At 44.8% G+C, this 19,183-nt stretch overlaps 1 protein-coding gene across 1 annotated transcript in view; it reads right to left on the reverse strand.

Annotated features, from left to right (window-relative positions):
• Positions 1 to 9,568: 9,568 nt before the first annotated feature.
• The window catches only part of LOC139250115 (probable G-protein coupled receptor 139), a 38,489-nt gene continuing 28,874 nt past the window's right edge, over positions 9,569 to 19,183 (reverse strand). Inside the window, exons 4-5 of the mRNA XM_070872683.1 lie at positions 16,373 to 16,460; positions 9,569 to 10,470 (exon numbers count right to left, since the gene is read on the reverse strand). Coding sequence (XP_070728784.1) covers positions 9,569 to 10,470; positions 16,373 to 16,460 — 990 coding nt within the window. The remainder of the gene's footprint in view (positions 10,471 to 16,372; positions 16,461 to 19,183) is intronic.

Raw genomic sequence — 19,183 nt, forward strand, 5'->3', positions numbered from 1 at the left:
AGTGAGTGACTGTGAGCTGCCCCAGGGAGGGGACAGTGTGTGATGTCCCTGTGGGGGGTTTGCACTTTATGCAGCGAGTGACCCTGAGCCGGCCGTGTCTAATGTCTCTGTGGAAAGCAGTATTTTGCAATGATGACCCTGAACTGCCCCAGGGAGAGGATAATGTGTGATGTCCCTGTGGAGAGCATTGTGTTCAGTGTCTGACCATGAACTGCCCCAGGGAGGGGATAATGTGTGATGTCCCTGTGGAGAGCAGTGTGTTCAGTTTCTGACCCTGAGCTGCCCCAGCTAGGGGGTAATGTGTGATGTCCCTGTGGAGAGCAGTATGTTGCAATTATGACCCTGAGCTGCCCCAGGGACGGGGTAATGTGTGATGTCCCTGTGAATTGCAGTTTGTTCAGTGCCTGACCCTGAGCTGCCCCAGGGAGGGAGCAGTGTGTGATGTCCCTGTGGGTTGGTGGGGGGGCGGTGGCATTTGAGCAGTGAGTGACTGTGAGCTGCCCCGACGAGAGGGCAGTGTATGATGTGCCTGCATAACATTAAATTGGAACTCTCTTTGGACTTTCTGCTCAAAAGACTGAAGCTGACACCACAGTGCGAATAGTTCAGATTTTATTTAAGGATAAGCGAAAATTAATAACGGAGTTTAGCAGAAGTTTTCTAATTAAAAATGAGAATGATATTACTCGTGATGGTGATTTGGGATGGAGGAAGGAATATTCCTCGTTCCTGCTACTGGTATACCTTCTGCCCGTCTCTGGATCGGTGCCTTTCCTGACACAATCACAATGAGAATAATCCAAATTCACGAAGATACACCCCAGGAACGGAGTCACCGAAAAATCTGTCCAAGCGTGTATCTCCTGGTGTAGATTATTAAAAATAAAACACTCACAAGAAAGGTCTTTTATAGGGAAAAGTGTTGTTTATTAAAACCAGATCAATCAACGGAGATCCAGCCTCATTAGTACCGTTACTGACTGATCTCAACGCCGATCTCATGGGACAAGCTCCGCAGTTACATTCTTATACAGTTCAAATACAGTCAAAATGGTGGAACTAGACGGGGAAGTGTTCTATTGGTTAATACAGGTCACAGCAATTTCATTTGGTGATACAGTTACATTAATTTTATTGGATACAGTAAATTCTAATGATTCCATTGGTTCATTCAGTTCTGGCGACTGTTGCTGGGGAAAAGCCTCTGCAGGTTTTGTGTAACTTTTCTGCGAAGGTCTTCTCAGGCTAATTCTCAGGCTAATTTCCTTGGCAGACATATGGTTACCCTCTGCTTAAAAAAGGCATTGTCCCTGTTATCTCCTGTGGCTGGAACATCGTGGCCTCCTCTCATTATTTGTGTGAGCTGTCTGCGTAAATCTTGTGGGTGCACTTATCTCCTCAGAAAATTTCTCTGACTTCAGTGTTTCTGCTAAAGACAGCTATTCTACCATGAACGCAATTTAAATCCTACTCTCAGACGTTCTTACTTTATTTTAATTACACCGAATTACTTTAGCCCTAATTCAGGTATTTCGCTCTTAAACTCCTAGAGATCCACATCTTCCCAGTCTGGAGCCTGGGACCCTCTCTCTCCAGGCATTGGTTTTGGAAGATCTTATCTTCAACCTCAGTACAAGCTTTTTCTGTTATGCTTTTCAGTTTCCATGCTGACGACGTAACACAGGATTTTGATAGTAACGAGTTTTAATTAAGTGCATTACAATTTGAAAAAACGATTTATAATTTATTATTTTCAACAGTTTGCAAGTGCTCTGTGTGATTCTACGTTCAGAGAAGTGAGATGAGCGACAAACTAAGACAGATCTGAGCTCCTCCGTATTATTTCCCAGTGATAATATATTTGTTTCGCAGTGATAATGTGTGACGTAATACCATAGTGACTGGTGGCAGAGCCAGGACCTTGCGTCAACATAAAATCCAAAGCAGTGTCTTTGTCTTTGCAGAAGCAAGCTTTTCAATGAATGTCTTTGGTTCATTTTACACTTGCAAAGCCTAATTCCTCAAAATACACACCAAAGCCTGTATTCTTACAGGCGGATGCAGGTTGTGATCGCCCTGTGTGGTGCAGATTGTTCAGGTCATGTTCCTGAGCTGCCCCAGGGAGGGGGCAGTGTGTGATGTCCCTTTGCGGTGCAGTTTCTGAATCTGAGATGCTCCAGTGATGGGGCAGTATGTGATGTCACTGTGGATTGCAGTGTGTTCAGTGTCTCGCCCTGAGCTGCCCAAAGAGAGGGCGCCGTGTGTGATGTCCCTGTGGGGTGCAGTAAGGCGTGAGTCTGACCCTGGGCTGCCCCAGGGACGGGGAAGTGCGTGATATCACTGCGGGGTGAATTCTCTGACCCTGAGCTGCCCCAAGGAGTGGGCAAAGTATGATGACGCTGTGGGGTGCAGAATGCTCAGTGTCTGATCCTGAGCTGTCCCAGGTAGGGGGCAGTGAGAAATGTCCCTGTGGGATGCAGAAAGTGGTGAGTCTGACGCTGAGCTGCCCCACGGAGGGGCAGTGTGTGATATCCCTGTAGGGTGCAGTATGTTCAGTGTCTGACACAGAGCTGCCCCAGGGACGATGCAGTGTGTGATGTCCCTGTAGGGTGCAGTATGTTCAGTGTCTGACCCAGAGCTGCCCCAGGGATGGTGCAGTGTGTGATGACCCTGAGGGGAGCTGCATGCTGAGAATCTGACCCTGAGCTCTCCTCACACATACTTTTCTCGGGATCATTTCCGCACCTCTCAGTTGGAATTAAATTGTGGAACATCCCCATCTGCTGGACGCAGGTATCACTACTGAACAGATCGTGATGGCTCAGATCATTCACAGAGTCATCTAACTGCAACGTCCGGCCAGAAGAATGAATCTTATTTTCGGATGTATTGACGACATACTTGGTAATTTAAAGCATTGGAAGTAAGAGCTTTAAAAAGCCCATCATTCTTTCCTTTATTTGAAAAATATCCAGAATATTAACCACAGCTCAGGTACAGTTCAGACCTGGATGTGATTAAAACTAGCACTAACAGCAGAAGTGAACAGGGGGAATCTTTCGTGAACTGCTCGGTGTGTGTTTCAGCAGATAGCTCTAATAAGTACCTCCCTTCCCACACTGGGAGTAGGTGAACATAGACATAGAGAAACAGAGAAAATAGGTGCAGGAGTAGGCCAATCTGCACTTCGGGAGTGCACCGTCATTCAATAAGATCATGGCTTGAACTTTCGCTCAATACACCTTTCCTGCTTTCTCTCCATACCCCTTGATCCCCTTAGCTGTAAGCGCCATATCTAACTCCCTCTTGAATATATCCAATGAAGTGGCATCAACAACTCTCTGCGGCAGGAAATTCCATCGGTGAAGAACTCTCTGAGTGAAGAAGATTCTCCTCATCTCATTCCGAAATAGCAAAACTCATATCCAAAGCCAAAGTCCCTTCCCTAACATCGGGAACATTCTTCCCACATCTAACCTCTCCAGTTGCCCTCAGAATCCTACAGGTTTCGATGAGATCCCCTCTCATCCTTCTAAACTCCAGTGAATCAAGGCGCGGTTGATCCAGTCTCTCCTCACATGACAGTCCAGCCATCCCGGGAATCAGTCTGGTGAACCTTCGCTGCACTCCCTCAATAGCAAGAACGTCCTTCCTCAGATTAGAAGACCAAAACTGAACAAAATACGACAGGTGAGGCCTCACCAAGACCCTGTACAACTGCAGTAAGACCACCCTGTTACTATTCCCAAATCCCCGTGCTATTAAGGTCAACATGCAATTTGCCTTCTTCACTGCCTGCTGTACCCGCATGTCAACCTTCAACGATTGATGAACCATGATACCAAGGTCTAATTGCATCTCCCCTTTTCTTAATCTGCCGCCATTCAGATAATATTCTGCCTTCGTGTTTTTGCCACCAATTGCATATTATGCTGCATCTGCCATCCATTTGACCACTCACCTTCCATGCCTAAGTCACCCTGCAGCCCTTTAAAGTCCTTCTCAAAGCTCACACCGCCACCCAGTTTAGTGTCATCAGCAAACTTGGAGATATTACACTCAATTCCTTCATCTAAATCGTTAATGTATATTATAAAGAGCTGGGGTCACAGCACTGAGCGCTGCGGCACTCCACTCGTCACTGCCTCCCATTCTGAAAAGGATCCGTTTATCCCGACTCTCTGCTTCCTGTCTGCCAACCAATTCTCTATCAGTACACTGGCCCCTAGACCATGCGCTTTGATTTTGCACACCAATCTCTCGTGCAGGACCTTGTCAAAAGCCATTTGAAAGTCAAATACACCACATCCACTGTTTCTCCCTTGTCCACTCTGCCAGTTGCATCCCCAAAAAATGCCAGAAGATTCGTCAAGCATGATTTACATTTCATAAATCAAAGCTGACTTGGTCCGTACTTGTCACTGCTTTCCAAATGCGCTGCTTTTTCATCCTTAACGAATGATTCCAACATTTTCCCCACTACTCATGTCAGTCCAACTGATGTATAATTACCCGTTTTCGCTCTCCCTTCTTTTTTAAAAAGTGATATTACGTTAGCTACCCTTCAGTCCATAGGAACTGATCCAGAATCGATAGACTGTTGGAAAATGATCACCATTGCATCCACTATTTCTAGGGCCATTTCCTTACGTACTCTGTTTGCACAATATCAGGCTCCTGGTATTTATCGGCCTTCAATCCCATTAATTTCCCGCAAACAATGTCCTGCCTGATAATGTTATCCTTCAGTTCCTCCTCACTGGACACATTGTCCCCTCGAACATTCGGAAGGTTATTTGTGCATTCCTTCGTGAATACAGAACCGAAGTATTTGTTCAATTGGTCGCCATTTCTTTCTTCCCCATTATAATTTCACCTGAATGCGCTTGCAAGCGACCTATATTTGCCTTCACTAGACTTTTTCTCTTCACATTTCTTTGGAAACTTTTGCAGTCTGTTTTTACGTACCTGCAAGCCACCTCTTGTAATCTATGTTCCCCCTCTGAATTAAATCATTAGTCCTCCTCTGTTGAATTCTAAATTTCTCCCAGTTCTCAGGTTTGTAGCTTTTTCAACCAATTTTTATGCCTCTTCCTTGGCTTTAACACTATCCTTATTTCTCTTGTTAGCCATGGTTTAGCCACCTTCCCCGTTTTATTTTTACTCGAGACAGAGATGTACAATTGCTGAAGTTCATCCATGTGATCTTCAAATGTTTGCCATTGCTTATCCACCATCAACCCTTTAAGTATCATTTGCAAGTCTATTCTAGCCAATTCACGCCTCATACCGTCGAAGTTACGTTTCCTTAAGTTCTGCACCCTTGGTTCCAAATTAAATGTGCCACTCTCCATCTTAATATTGAAATCTACCATATTACGGGCACTCCTCCCCAAGGGGCCTCGCACAAAAAGATTGCTAAATAGTCCCTTCTCATTATACATCACCAGCTCTCTAGTTGGTTCCTAGACATATTGGTCCAGAAACCACCCCTAATACACTCCGGGAAATCCTCCCCCACCGCATTGCTACCAGTTTGGTTTGCCCAATCAATATGTAGATTAAAGTCGCCCATGATAACTGATGTTCCTTTACTGCACACACCGCTTATTTCTTGTTTGATGCTGCGTCCAGCATCACTACTACTGTTTGCTGGTCTGTACACAAGTACCACTAACGTTTTCTGCCCTTTGGAATTCCGCCGCACCACCCATACCTATTCCACATCATCCAGTCTAAAGTTCCTCCTTATTACAGCATTACTTTCTTCTTTAATCAGCAACGCCACCTGGACTTCTTTTCCTCTCTCCTAACCTTCGAAATGTTGAATACCCCTGGCTGTTGCGTTCCCAAACTTGCTCAACCTGGAGCCATGTCTCTGTGATGCAAAATACATCATAATCATTCACTGCTGTCTGAGCAGTTAATTCGTCCACCTTATTCCGAATATTCCTCGCATTGCGGCACAGAGCTTTCAGGCTTGTCTTTTTAACACACTTTGCCTCTTCAGAATTTTTCTGTTGCGTGGCCCTTTTTGTTTTTTGCCTTGGGGTTATCTGCCCTCCACCTTTACTATTCCCCATTCTATATTTTGCTTCTGTCTCCATTTTACATCCCTCTTTCTCCCTGCATAGGTTCCCATCCCCCGTGATGTTAGTTTAAGTCCTCCCCAACATCACCAGCAAACACTCCCCCTGGGACATTGGTTCCGGTCCTGCCCAGGTGCAGACCGTCTGCTTTGTACTGGTCCCACCTCCCGCAGAACCGATTCGCATGTCCTAGTAATTTGAATCCCTCCATCTTGCACCACTTCTCAAGCCACGGATTCACCTGAGCTATCCTGCGATTCCTCCTATGACTAGCACGTGGCACTGGTACCAATCTTGAGATTACTACCTTTGATATCCTACCGTTTAATTTATCTCCTACCTCCCTTAATTTGTCTCGGAGGAACTCATTCCGTTTTTTACCGACATCTTTGTTACCTACAGCACCACAATTGGCTGTTTACCCTCCCTTTTCAGAATGTCATGCACCCGCTTCGAGATATTCTTGACTTTTGCACCAGGGAGGCAACATACCATCCTGGCGTCTCGATTGCGGCTGCAGAAAGGCTTATCTATTCCCGTTACAATCGAATCCCCTCTTACGAGAGCTTTCCCACTGATTTCCCTGCCCTCCTGTGCAGCAGAGCTACCCACGGTGCCTTGACCTTGGCTGCTGCTACTCCCACCCGATGAGTCATCCCCCTCAAAAATACCCAAAGCGGTGTATCTGTTTTGAAGGGGACTGAATGCATTGGACCCCTGCACTACTTTCCTTGCACTGCTCTCCTCAGTGTGAACTCGCTGATGCACCATCATTGGTGGAACCATTGCCATACACGGTACGTTTAACAGCGTAAGGACATAAGAACATGAGAAATAGGATCAGGAGCAGGCCGCACGTCTCTTCGAGCCTGCTCCACCATTTAATCCGTCCATGCCTGATCTGATCACGGATTCAGGTCAACTTCCCTGCCTGCTCCCCATAACCCCTTATCCCCACATCTGTTAAGAAACTGTCTTTCTGTCTTAATTATATTCAATAACCCACCTTCCACAGCGCTCTGAGGCAGCGAATTGAACACCTCTGCTAAGCTTTGAGAGAAGAAATTCCTAATCATATCAGGTTTAAATGGTCGTTGCACTTCCCCTTTTCCTAATCTTCCGCCATTCAGAATATTATCTGAATGGCAGCAGACTAGGAAAAGAGTAGGTGCAACGAGACCTGTCTGTCATCGTACATCAGTCATTTAAAGGTGGCATGAAGCTACAGCAGGTGGTGAAGAAGGCAAACTGGTTGTTGGCCTTCAGAGCGAGGGGATTTGAATATAGTAGCATGGAGGTCTTACTGCAGTTGTACAGGGCCTCAGTGAGGCCTCACCTGGAATATTGTGTTCAATTTTGGTCTCCTAATCCGAGCAAGGATGTTCTTGGTATTGAGGGAGTGCAGCAAAGCTTTAACAGAGTGATTCCCTAGATGGCAGGACAGATATATGAGGAGAGACTGGAGCGACTGGGCCTGTATTCATTGGATTTCAGAAGGATGAGAAGGGATCTCATAGAAACAACTAACATTCCGACCGGACTCGACAGGGTAGATGCAGGAAGAATGTTCGCGATGTTGTCGAAGTCCACAACCAGGGGACAGTCTTAGGATAAGGGGTAGGCCATTTAGGACTGAAATGAGGAGAAACGTCTTCACTCAGGGAGTTCTTAACCCGTGGAATTCCCTACTGCAGAGATTTGTTAATGCCAGTTAATTGGATAAAGTCAAGAGGGAGTTAGATATGGCCCTTACTGCTAAATGGATGAAGGGTTATGGAGAAAAAGGAGTAAATGGGTAATGAGGTGAATGATAAGCCATGATCTCATTGCATGGTGGTGCAGGTTCAAAGGGCCGAATGGCCTACTCCTGCATCTATTTTATATGTTTCTCTGTTTTTAATGTCCCCTTATTCTAAGATTTAACTTGTTTCTCTCCGCTGTGAATCCACTGCAGTTCCACGGGATTCGTGGACTGAGTGAATCCCTTCGCACGCCCTTGGCAGATAAACAATCTCTCTCCAGTGTGAACTCTTTGGTGTGTCAGCAGATGGAACGAATGCGTAAAAGACTTTCCACAGTAAGAGCCTCTGAGTGGGAGTTCTCGTCAGTGTGAACTATCGCGTGCTTCTGCACACCGGATGACTTATTGATTTGCTTCCCACACACGGCACATTAATGTTCATGGTATTGGTGGTAATATTTTGACGTGGGCAGAGATCTAGTTGGCAGACAGGAAGCAGAGATTCGGGATGAACTGGTCCTTTTCAGAAAGGCAGGCAGTGACTAGTGGGGTGCAGATGGGCTCAGTGCTGGGACCCCAGCAATTTACAATATACATCGATCATTTAGGTGAAGGAATTGTGTGTAATATCTCCCAGTTTGAAGATGATACCAAGCTGGGTGGCGGTGTGAGTTGTGAGGAATATGCAAAGAAGCTGCAGGTTGACTTGGACAGGTTAGGTGAGTGGGCAAATGCATGGCAGACGAGGTATAATGTGGATAATTGTGAATTTATCAATTTTGGCGGCGAAAACGTGAAGGCAGAATATTATCTGAATGGTGGCTGCTTAGGAAAAGAGGAGGTGCAACGAGACCTGGGAGTCATGGTGCATCTGTTATTGAAAGTTGGCAAGTGGTGAACAAGACAAATGGCATGTTCGCGTTCATAGCTAGAGGATTTGAGTATTGGAGCAGGCAGGTCTTACTGCAGTTGTACAGGGCTTTGGTGAGACATTACCTGGATTATCATGATCAGTTTTGGTTTCCTAATCTGAGGAAGGACGGTCTTGCTATTGAGAGAGTGCAGCGAAGTTTCACCAGACTGATTCCCGGGATGCAATGGCTGGCCAATGAGAAGAGATTGGATGCACTGGGCCTGTATTCACTGGAGTTTAAATGAATGTGAGGGACCTCTTCGAAACATATAAAATTCTGACGGGACTGGACATTTTAGATACAGAAAGAATGCTCCCAATGTTGGGGAAGTCCAAAGCTACTGGTCACAGTCTAAGGATAATGCGTAAGACATTTAGGAACGAGATAAGGAGAAACCTTTTCACTCAGAGAGTTGTGAACCTGTGGAATTCACTACCACAGAGAGTTGGTGAAGCCAATTCGTTAAATATATTCAAAATATGGCCCTTACGGATGGATCAATGGGTATGGAGAGAAAGATGGAACGGGGTACTGAGGTGAACGATCAGTCATGATCTTATTGAATGGTGGTGCAGTCTCGAAAGGGCGACTGGCCTAATCCTGCACTTATTTTCTATGATTCTATGTTTCTATATTTCGTGGGATTGTCTGTGATGCTGATGGTGATTCACCCGGACTGCAGGCCCCTCACAGGGCGCCCGTTGTCATCAGTGTGTGAGTGAGAGTGTTATTATTCACGCGAATCACTGGCCACGCGGGGGAGAGCAGCTCGCTCACAATATCAGGACACAGGGAGTCTGATGCAGGAACGTTTCTGCATCCTCTCATCGTTTAATTAATTTCAGAATCAGTGTGAAGGGATATTTCACTACATTCTTCAACTGCTGTCTGAACTTAGTCTGGGTCACGGCATAAATTGCCGTGTTTGTGCAGCAACTCAGCAGCTGCAGCATTATTCCAACGTCCATTACATAAATAGGTATATATACAGAATCATACCCCAAAAAGTACATGTGGGTCCAGATAGAATTCACCATAAGCACCGTCCACAACAGGATGAAATTGCCGGAGATAACAAACAGTAAAATGATGGAATCCCTGCGGCTCGCCATCTCTGGGTCACTGGGACACTCCCCACTGCTGGCACCCAGGAGTTGCCTGCGGGCTCTGCTGGCCAATATAATATGCCTGGCGGTGACAGTATTGAGCAGCAGAATCAGAGCAAATGGGATACATGGGGTGAGAATATAATGAATGAGTGTGATTGCTCCCCAGACCTGTGAATTCAGAACATCTTCTGTTATATAGCAAAACCAGGGCATGTTGTCAAGTATATAGAAACCTGTCAACATAAAATACCAGAAAATGTTCTTGAACCCGCTCAGCAAAGTCACGGTTCCCAGAACCACAGCCGCCGTTCTCTCGGTGCAATATTTAGTTTTCAGCTTCTGGCAACAAATGGCCACAAAGCGATCAAAGGTGAAACTGACGGTGAACCAGACAGAACAATCTGTGGCTGCGTGAAGTAAGACGGCGTGAATATTACACACATGGATGGACCGCACGAAATGGAACTCTTTCTGGTAAAGAATCCGAATGTGCCTCAGTATCAGGTCGAGGATAATGATCAAGAGATCTGTCACGGCCATGGCCACCAGATAGCGAGTGACACATCTGGAGAGACCGCACTTTCCACGAGGCAGGATCACAATCGTCAGGATGTTAACTATCAGGCAGGGAAATACACAGGTAAATTAAACGTTAATTTGGGAGCAAGGAATAGACTCCAAACTAAAATAATTAACAATCTTTGACAAGGTAATCACCAACTAAATTCAATTATCAGCACTAAATCAGACGAACAATCCCACAGTCAATGAGACACCAAATGCTTATGTAACATCATCATCATATGCAGCCCCTCGAAAGCGAGAAAGACTTGCTTCCACGCTAAAAGTGAGTTATCAGGTGACTTGAACAGTCCAACATGGTAATTACAGTCTCTGTCACAGGCGGGACAGAGAGTGGTTGAAGAAAAGGGTGGGTGGGGAGTCTGGTTTGCCGCACGCTCATTCCGCAGCCCTCGCTTGGTTTCTACATGTTCTCGGCGACGACTCGAGGTGATCAGCGCCCTTCCGGATGCATTTTCTCCACTTCAGGTGATCTTTGGCTCGGAACTACAATGTGTCGGTGGGGATGTTTAGTTTTAATATGAAGGCTTTGAGGGTGTCCTTGAAACGAGCATTTGAAGTATTGGAACACAAATGGAAGAGATTAATTGTTGTAGCTTTTCACCTGTTGGTTTCCACTTGTGCAGAGAATATTCGACGAGAAAATATGATAGTTTGTTCATATTCTAAGTACCTAAGTTACAATCAGCCGGGGTTGTTTATCCTGAAATACAACTATTTTTGATTGAAACTAGATATGACTTGCTCCCTCATTATAGAAACATAGAAAATATAGAAAATAGTTGCAGGTTTTGGCCATTCGGCCCATCGAGCCTGCACCGCCATTCATTGAGTTCATGGCTGAACATGCAACTTCAGTACCCCATTCCTGCTTTCTCGCCATACCCCTTGATCCCCCTGGTAGTAAGTACTGTATCTAACTCCTTTTTGAATATATTTAGTGAATTGGCCTCAACAACTTTCTGTGGTAGAGAATTCCACATGTTTACCACACTCCGGGCGAAGAAGTTTCTCCTCATCTCATTCCTAAATGGCTTACCCCTTATCCTTTGTCTGTGACCCCTGGTGGTTTTGGACTTCAGCAACATTGGCAACATTCTTCCTGCATCTAACCTGTTTAAACCCGTCAGAATTTTATACATTTCTGTGAGATCCCATCTAATTCTTCTGACTCCAGTGAATACAAGCCCAGTTGATCCAGTCTTTCATCATATGTCAGTCCCGCCATTCCGGGAATCAGTCTGGTGAAGCTTCGCTGCACTCCCTCAATAGCAAGAATGTCCTTCCTCAAGTTAGGAGACCAAAACTGCACACAATACTCCAGGTGTGGCCTCACCAAGGCCCTGGACAACTGAAGCAATACCTCCCAGCCTCTTTACTCAAATTTCCTCGCTATTAAGGCCAACATGCCATTTGCTGCACCTGCATTCCAACCTTCAATGACTGATGTACCATGACACCCAGGTCTCGTTGCACCTCCCCTTTTCCTAATCTGTCACCATTCTGATAATAGGCTGTCTCTCTGTTTTTACCACCAAAGTGGATAACCTCACATTTATCCACATTATACTTCATCTGCCACGCATTTTCCCACTCGCCTAACCTATCCAAGTTACTCTGCAGCCTCATAGCATCCTCCTCGCTCTTCACACTGGCACCCAACTTCGTGTCATAAGCAAATTTGAAGATTCTACATTTAATCCCCTCGTCCAATTCATTAATGTACAACGTAAACAGCTGGGGCCCCAGCACAGAACCTTGTAAGTACCCCACTTGTCACTGACTTCCATTCTGAAAAGTAGCCATTTGCTCCTACACTTTGCTTCCTGTCTGACAGCCAGTTCCCAAACCATGTCAGCACACTAACCCAATCCCATGTGCTTTAACTTTGCACATTAATCTCTTGTGTGGGACCTTGTCGAAAGCCTTCTGAACGTCCAAATATACCACATCAACTGGTTCTCCCTTGTCCACTCTACTGGAAACATCCTCAAAAAATTCCAGAAGATTTGTCAAGCATGATTTCCCTTTCAGAAATCCATGCTGACTTGGAACTATCATGCCACCTCTTTCCAAATGCGCTGCTATGATATACATGTGCAATAAAACCGATAACTGGAATGATATTACACTTTTACCATTGAAGAAGCGAATTAAATCTGGTTGCAGGTGTTGTTGATGCACTTCAGTCCCTCCGGCAGCCACCTCTCGTGGAAGGCCGCGAACGTTCCGGTGGACACCGCGTGCTCCATCTCAAGGGACACATTGGCTTGAACGTATCCGCGGAAGAGAGGGAGGCAGCCGGGCTGAGCGATCCTCTCGACCGCCCGCTGCCTGGACCAGCTGATGCTCCGCTTGGCCATGTCCAGGAGCAGTCCGACGAGGAGTCCTTCTGACCTCCCGCTCCCCCTCCGCACGAGGGGCCCAAAGATCAGAAGTGTACAGCCGGAGGCAACAGATATATCCACTCTGTTTCTCGCTGATAGACCTACTGAACTGTGACAGATCGGCATGGGACCAAATTGCAAATTCAAAATAAAGATTGGAAATATATGAATGAAATCTGGCTGAACGAACATTATTTTTGTGAATGTTACTGACGCTTGTAATCCTGTTCCACCCATTAGAAGCACTGCCATTAATGCAGAACTTGAGATGGTGACAAAGGAGACACTGACTGGAACTAAATGATCAGCGGATATTTACCCGCCTGTAACATAGCGTGGATAGAACAGAGCGAACAGAGTTTCGCTTCCTCTGTTCAACTCCAAGTGAGAACAAAAGACGAGAAATTGGCTGATAAAAGGAAGGAATAAAATAATAAATAATGGACTGCCTCTTATATGATTTCTGAATTATTGCATCACAGAAAATAACGGTAAAACATGCCCAATAAATAAATATTCATGAACCTCAGGATCTTTGAGGTGATTCCAGTGATGCAATGATGCCACTTCCCAGAGAGGGCTCCCACCTCGCTCCAGGAGTTCACACCAACATCTGCCTAGATTACAATGCTCCCTCACTCAGTCTAGATATTTAATGACCAGGTTCGCCTACTTTACACTACTCCCACCTCTGTCGAGAAATTTCATTCCCAGGTTCGCCTAACTTCCAGTGCTCTCACGTCCGTCAAGGGATTTCATTCCGAGAGCCAAAAACATTACTCCGCTCCCGCCTCTGTGATTGGACCTGATACTTTGGAATGAACATATGATCTTGGCCGCAACTCCCCTTCCGTGCCCACTCCCTTAACTCCCTTCTCGTTTAAAACTCAGTCTATCTCCAGTGAATAAGATTCAATGAAGCTGCCTCCACAGCTTTCTGTCGAAGAGAATTCCAAAGATTCACGCCCTCCTGAGAGAATAAATTGCTTCTTATTGTGATATAAATGGGCGATCCCTTATTCTAACCCTATGGTCCCTGGTTCTAGATTTCTTCCACTAGAGGAAACATCATCTCTGCGTCTACCCCATCAGCCCCTATAGAATCTTAGACATTTCAATAAGATCACCTCGTAGTTTTCTAAATTCCAATGTATACACGCTCAACCTGCTCAACCTTTATTCTTATGACAATATATTCATCCCAGTAATCAACGTCGTGAACCTTCTCTGCACTGCCTCCAATGCAAGTAAATCCTTCTTTCACGAAAGTAACCGAAACTGTACACAATACTCCAGCTGTAGTCTTATCGACAACCTGTACAGTTGTAGCAGGACTTCGATATTCTGTCCCACTTGAAATAAAGCCAGACATTCTGCTGCCTTTTCTAATTGCTAGATGTACCTGCATGCTCACCTTCTGTGTTTTATGCACAAGAACACCCAGATCAATCTGGACCACAGCAACTTGGTATCTCTTCCAATTTAATGATAATTTGCTCATTTGTTTTTCATAACAAAGAAGATAGCGTCACATTTTCCACATTATACCCCATCTGCCATTGTTGTGGCCCACCCACTTAGACTATCTATATGCCTTTGCAGATTTTTTGCGTCCTCCTCAAAACATTCTTTCATTCTTATCTTTGTATTATCAGTGCTTCGATGCTGGTACACCTGGACAGTTCCATTGGGCGGGCCACATCTTCCGGGTGCCTGACACAAGACTCGCAAGCAAGCGCTCTACTCGGAACTCCTACACAGTAAGCGAGGCCCAGGAGGACAGATGAAACTTTTGAATGAAACGATCAAAGCCTCCTTGATAAAATGCAACATCCCGACCGACAGCTGGAAGTCCCTGGCCCAAAACTGCCTTAAGTGGAGGAAGTGCATCCAGGAGGGCACTCAGCACCTCGAGTCTCGTCGCCGAGAGCATGCAGAGACCAAGCGCAGGAGTAAGGCGGAGCATGCGGCAAACGAGTCCCACCACCCTTTCCTACAACCACTGTTTGTCCCAGGTGTAACAGAGACTGTAATTCCCTTATTGCATGTTCAGTTACATAAGAACTCATTTTTAGAGTGGAAGCAAGCCTTCCTCCATTTAAAGTGACTTTCTATGATGATGACGTTGTATCATCAGCAAAGATTTAACATTTCACATAGATTTTAAAATTATGATGGGTTTTGATAGAGCGAGTATGTCGAAAATATTTCCAGTTGCACAATGGTGCATAACCAGAGGAGACAGGGTTAAGGTAATTGACAAAATAACCAGAGGAGAGATGGGAAGAGTGTTCTTTATGCAGTGAGCTGTTGCGATCTGGAATGCGACTTGTGAGAACACGGTGGAAGTAGATTCAATCGTTATTTTCGAAAGGTAATTGCTTTATTCGTGGAAGGGGATATATTTAAATTTTTCTGGCTAAATAGTTGGGCTTCTGAGATAGTTCTATCCAATAGACGGCATGGACACGATGGACCGAGCGGCCTCTTTCTTTGCTGTATTAATCTAACAGTCGATGAGCAAGAGACAGAGACAGTGAAATGTGGAGAGACAACGTGAAACTGACAGAGAGACAGGGAGAAAGTGAGAAATTCACAAAGTGCCAGAATGAATGAGAAAAAGAGAATAGAGACAGTATGACTGGAGGACGTATAGAGGGAAGTAAATTAACATTTATTGGACAATTGGATAAATACTTGAAGGGGAAAAAATTGCTGGACTATGGGAATAGTGCAGGGGAATGGGACTAATTGGAGTGGGTGAGACCATGGTGGGATTTGAACACATGGATGAGAATAATAAAAATGAGGTATTAATTAATCGGGAGCCAATGTTGAAGAGCAGATTGTTGATGGGTGAACAGGACTTAGTGGAGTTAGGTTACGATCAGCAACTTGTTTAGGTGAGCTCTAACTTATAGTGGACTGCAACTGCGAGTGGGCAAGGAAAGCATTGCAATGGTCGATTCTTGTTTCACAAATTCACTGGGTTATTGAGGCGAAGGAATGAGGTGACCAGTATTATGGAGATGATAATGGGCAGAACCAGTGATTCAGAGGAGAAGAGGTCAGAACTGAACTCAGGGAAAAAACAGAATGCCGAATTTGTGACCAATCTCGCTCAGCCTCAGACATTGGCCACAGAGGGGACTGAGTCAATAGATCTGCATTGTGACGAAGACTTCCAAAGAATTAAGTGACATACTCAGTAATACAGTGAAATATGGAGTAGAGTTATAATTGTTGGATATAGAGACTTACCAGGAACACCAACTACAGGAAAGATTGTGGAATAAATTAAAATATCACTCGTACAATTAACAACGTATGCATAGTTAACAGCTGTATGAAGAGATTTCCCAGGAACAACAACTGCATCAAAGATGAGAAAGCAATTTACAAATCTTGTAATACAGCGAAATTTGGTTGCAGATTGAATAGTTGGATACAGAGACTACCAGGAACAAAAATTGCAGCAAGGAGGGGAGAGTAAAATATAAGATCAGTAAAACATTGAACCATGATTACTGGAATAATTAGATAGACTTACCAGTAAAACCAACACCAGCAAGGACGGGAAAGTAAATGTATTGAATAATACGAAATGCATAACGGATTCGCAATAACAATGATAATTCCTCATAATGTGCAACAAGAAAGTTAAAATACAAGATGAAACTCCTGCCATTTGTTGTAACATTCCAATCCATTATTTTCAGATTCTGATACATTGTTGTATCATTCCAATCTACTGTTCTCAGATTCCGACTCGCTCTCTGTGGAGCAGTGCGATGATTGCTGTTCGTGCCAGATGTGATGTATTCACTGCGACAATGGGGTCACACTTTGAAAGGAGTGCCTTATCAATATGAGCGAGAATGACTCCAGAGACACAATTCGGTAAATAGAGACTTATATTAATTACAGTCACTGAACAAATAGCTTCTGTAAACCCGTGGAGACTGATATTAATTACAATCCCTAATCAAACATTTTCAATTCACCCCTTTCAATCCAACACTTTATGTACCACAATAAAGTAGATATCCTGGAGTAGTTTTGATCACCTGGATGGGTAAGAGAGGAAGGTTCCCAGATACTTTTCCCGAAATTGACCTGGATTTTAAACTGTTTTTTGCATTTCCCGGGAGATCACATGGCTCCGGTTGGGTTGGAGTGTATAGTGTTTCAGTTTAAGGTGTGTCACAGTTGTGTGGGGCAGTCTGCTTGTCCTTGCTGCTCGATAGTTTTCCCCATTGTTAATGGTTCAAAGGATTAAATGTAAGCTTCAGGGCTGCTGACCGATGGCCTGAGTCTTTGCCGGCCGGCGTGGATATGATGGGCCGGAAATTGCCTCCTGTGTTGTAAATTTCTATGTTTCTATACAACTGGCCCGAATGGGATTTGTGAGTGTTGCTGAGTGAAGGAATAATGGAAATAGCTCAGGCCAGAATCTTTAATCCTCCCTGGATATGTCAGTGGTGACAGAGGACTGCAGGTTCGCAAATGGTACACGCTGTTCAAAAAAGGAGAAAGTGATAAAACCTGTAGCTGCAGGCCAGTCAGAATAACGTCTGTGGTGGGGAAACTTCGAGAGGCCATAATCCGGTATGAAATTATCTGTCACTTGGAAAAACATGGATTAATAAATGACAACCAGCACAAATTGTGTTAATGGCTAAGTGTGTCAGAAAAACCTGATTGAGTTCTTTGATGTAATAACCTAAAGGTTTGATGAGCATAGTGCAGCTGATGTTGTATATATCGAATTTCAAAAGGCGTTTGATAAAATGTCACTTCATCGACTTGATAGGGAAACTGAACGTCATGGAATTAAAGGGACAGTGGCCGTGTGGAGACAACATTGGCACCGGAACAAATAACTGAGAGTGGCGGTGAAAAGTTGGCGTTCAGACAGAAGGGAAGTATAGAGTGGTGAAACCCAGGGTTCTATATTAGTGCCAGTTCTCTTTCTTATAGAGATTAATAGCCAGGACCTAAGTCTAAAGGCATAATTTGAAATTTGCAGATGTCACGAAAAACTAATGTAGTTAGCAGTAGGGAGCGTAGCAGACATTAGGAGCACAGCGATAGTCTGCTTGAATGGGAAGACACATGACAGGCAAAATGAAACATGAGTGAAGTGATACATTTTTGTGAAGGAACATGACAAGATGCAATATAAGTTAAACAATACATTTTTTAAATGGCGTGCGGGTGCAGAGACACCTGGGAGTCGATGTGCACAAATCTATGAAGGTGGCAGGGCAAGTTAATAAAACTGTTAAAATCGGAGGAAGAATCTTTGACATTATGAATCATCGGGTATGGCAGCAAAGTGATTGTACAACTGTACTAATGATCCAGAGACTGAAGTAAAGATCCAATGGCATGAGTTCAAATCCCACCACGGCAGCTGTGCAATTTAAGGTGAATTAAATAAATCTAGAATTAAAATATTGTGTCAGCAATGGTGACCGTGTGGATCTCGGATTGTCATTACCCATCGAGTTCAACAACCTGTTTTCGGGTTTGGAAATCCCCCGTCCTTACCTAGTGTAGCAGCTATATGACCCCAGTCCCACAGCAATATGGTCAACTCTAAATAGTCCTCTAGATGTATCGATGAATTCACCAGCAGCTTCTCGGTGGTATTTGGGATGGACAATAAATGCTGCCCACACCACCGATTCACACATCATGAAGGTACAATAAAAATCTGTTCAACATCGGTTAATCTCTGCATGACGATTCGGCAGCGCACATTAGGAAAGCCTTGGAGAAGGTGTGGAAGAGATTTAATCATCATCATAGGCAGTACCTCGAAATCCGGGATTACTTGCTTCCACTCTAAAAGTGAGTTATCAGGTGATTGAACAGTATAATGTGGGAATATCGGTGTCTGTACCAGGTGGGGTATATAATGGTTGAGGGAAAGGGTGGGTGGGACTGGTTTGCCGCACATTCTTTCCGCTCTCTGCGCTTGTTTGCTGCATGCTCTTGGCGACGAGACACGAGGTGCTCAGCGACCTCCCGGATGCTCTTCATCCATTAGTGCAGTCTTTGGCCAGGAACTCCCAGCTGTCAGTGGGAATGTTGCTCTTTTTCAAGGAGACGTTGAAGATGTCCTTGTAACGTTTCATCTGCCCACGCGGGGCTCGTTTGCCGTGTAGGAGTTCCAAGTAGAGCGCTTGCTTTGCGAGTCTCGTTTCAGGCATGCGGACAATGTGGCCCGCCCAGCGGATCTGATCAAGTGTGCTCAGTGCTTCACTGTGGGGATGCTGGCCTGATCGAGGGCGCTAACGTCTGACATCCCAAGGGATCTGCAGCATCTTGAGGAGACATAGGTATTTATCCAATA

The sequence above is a fragment of the Pristiophorus japonicus genome, unplaced genomic scaffold (assembly GCF_044704955.1).
Source record: "Pristiophorus japonicus isolate sPriJap1 unplaced genomic scaffold, sPriJap1.hap1 HAP1_SCAFFOLD_35, whole genome shotgun sequence".
Taxonomy (NCBI): Eukaryota; Metazoa; Chordata; class Chondrichthyes; family Pristiophoridae; genus Pristiophorus; species Pristiophorus japonicus.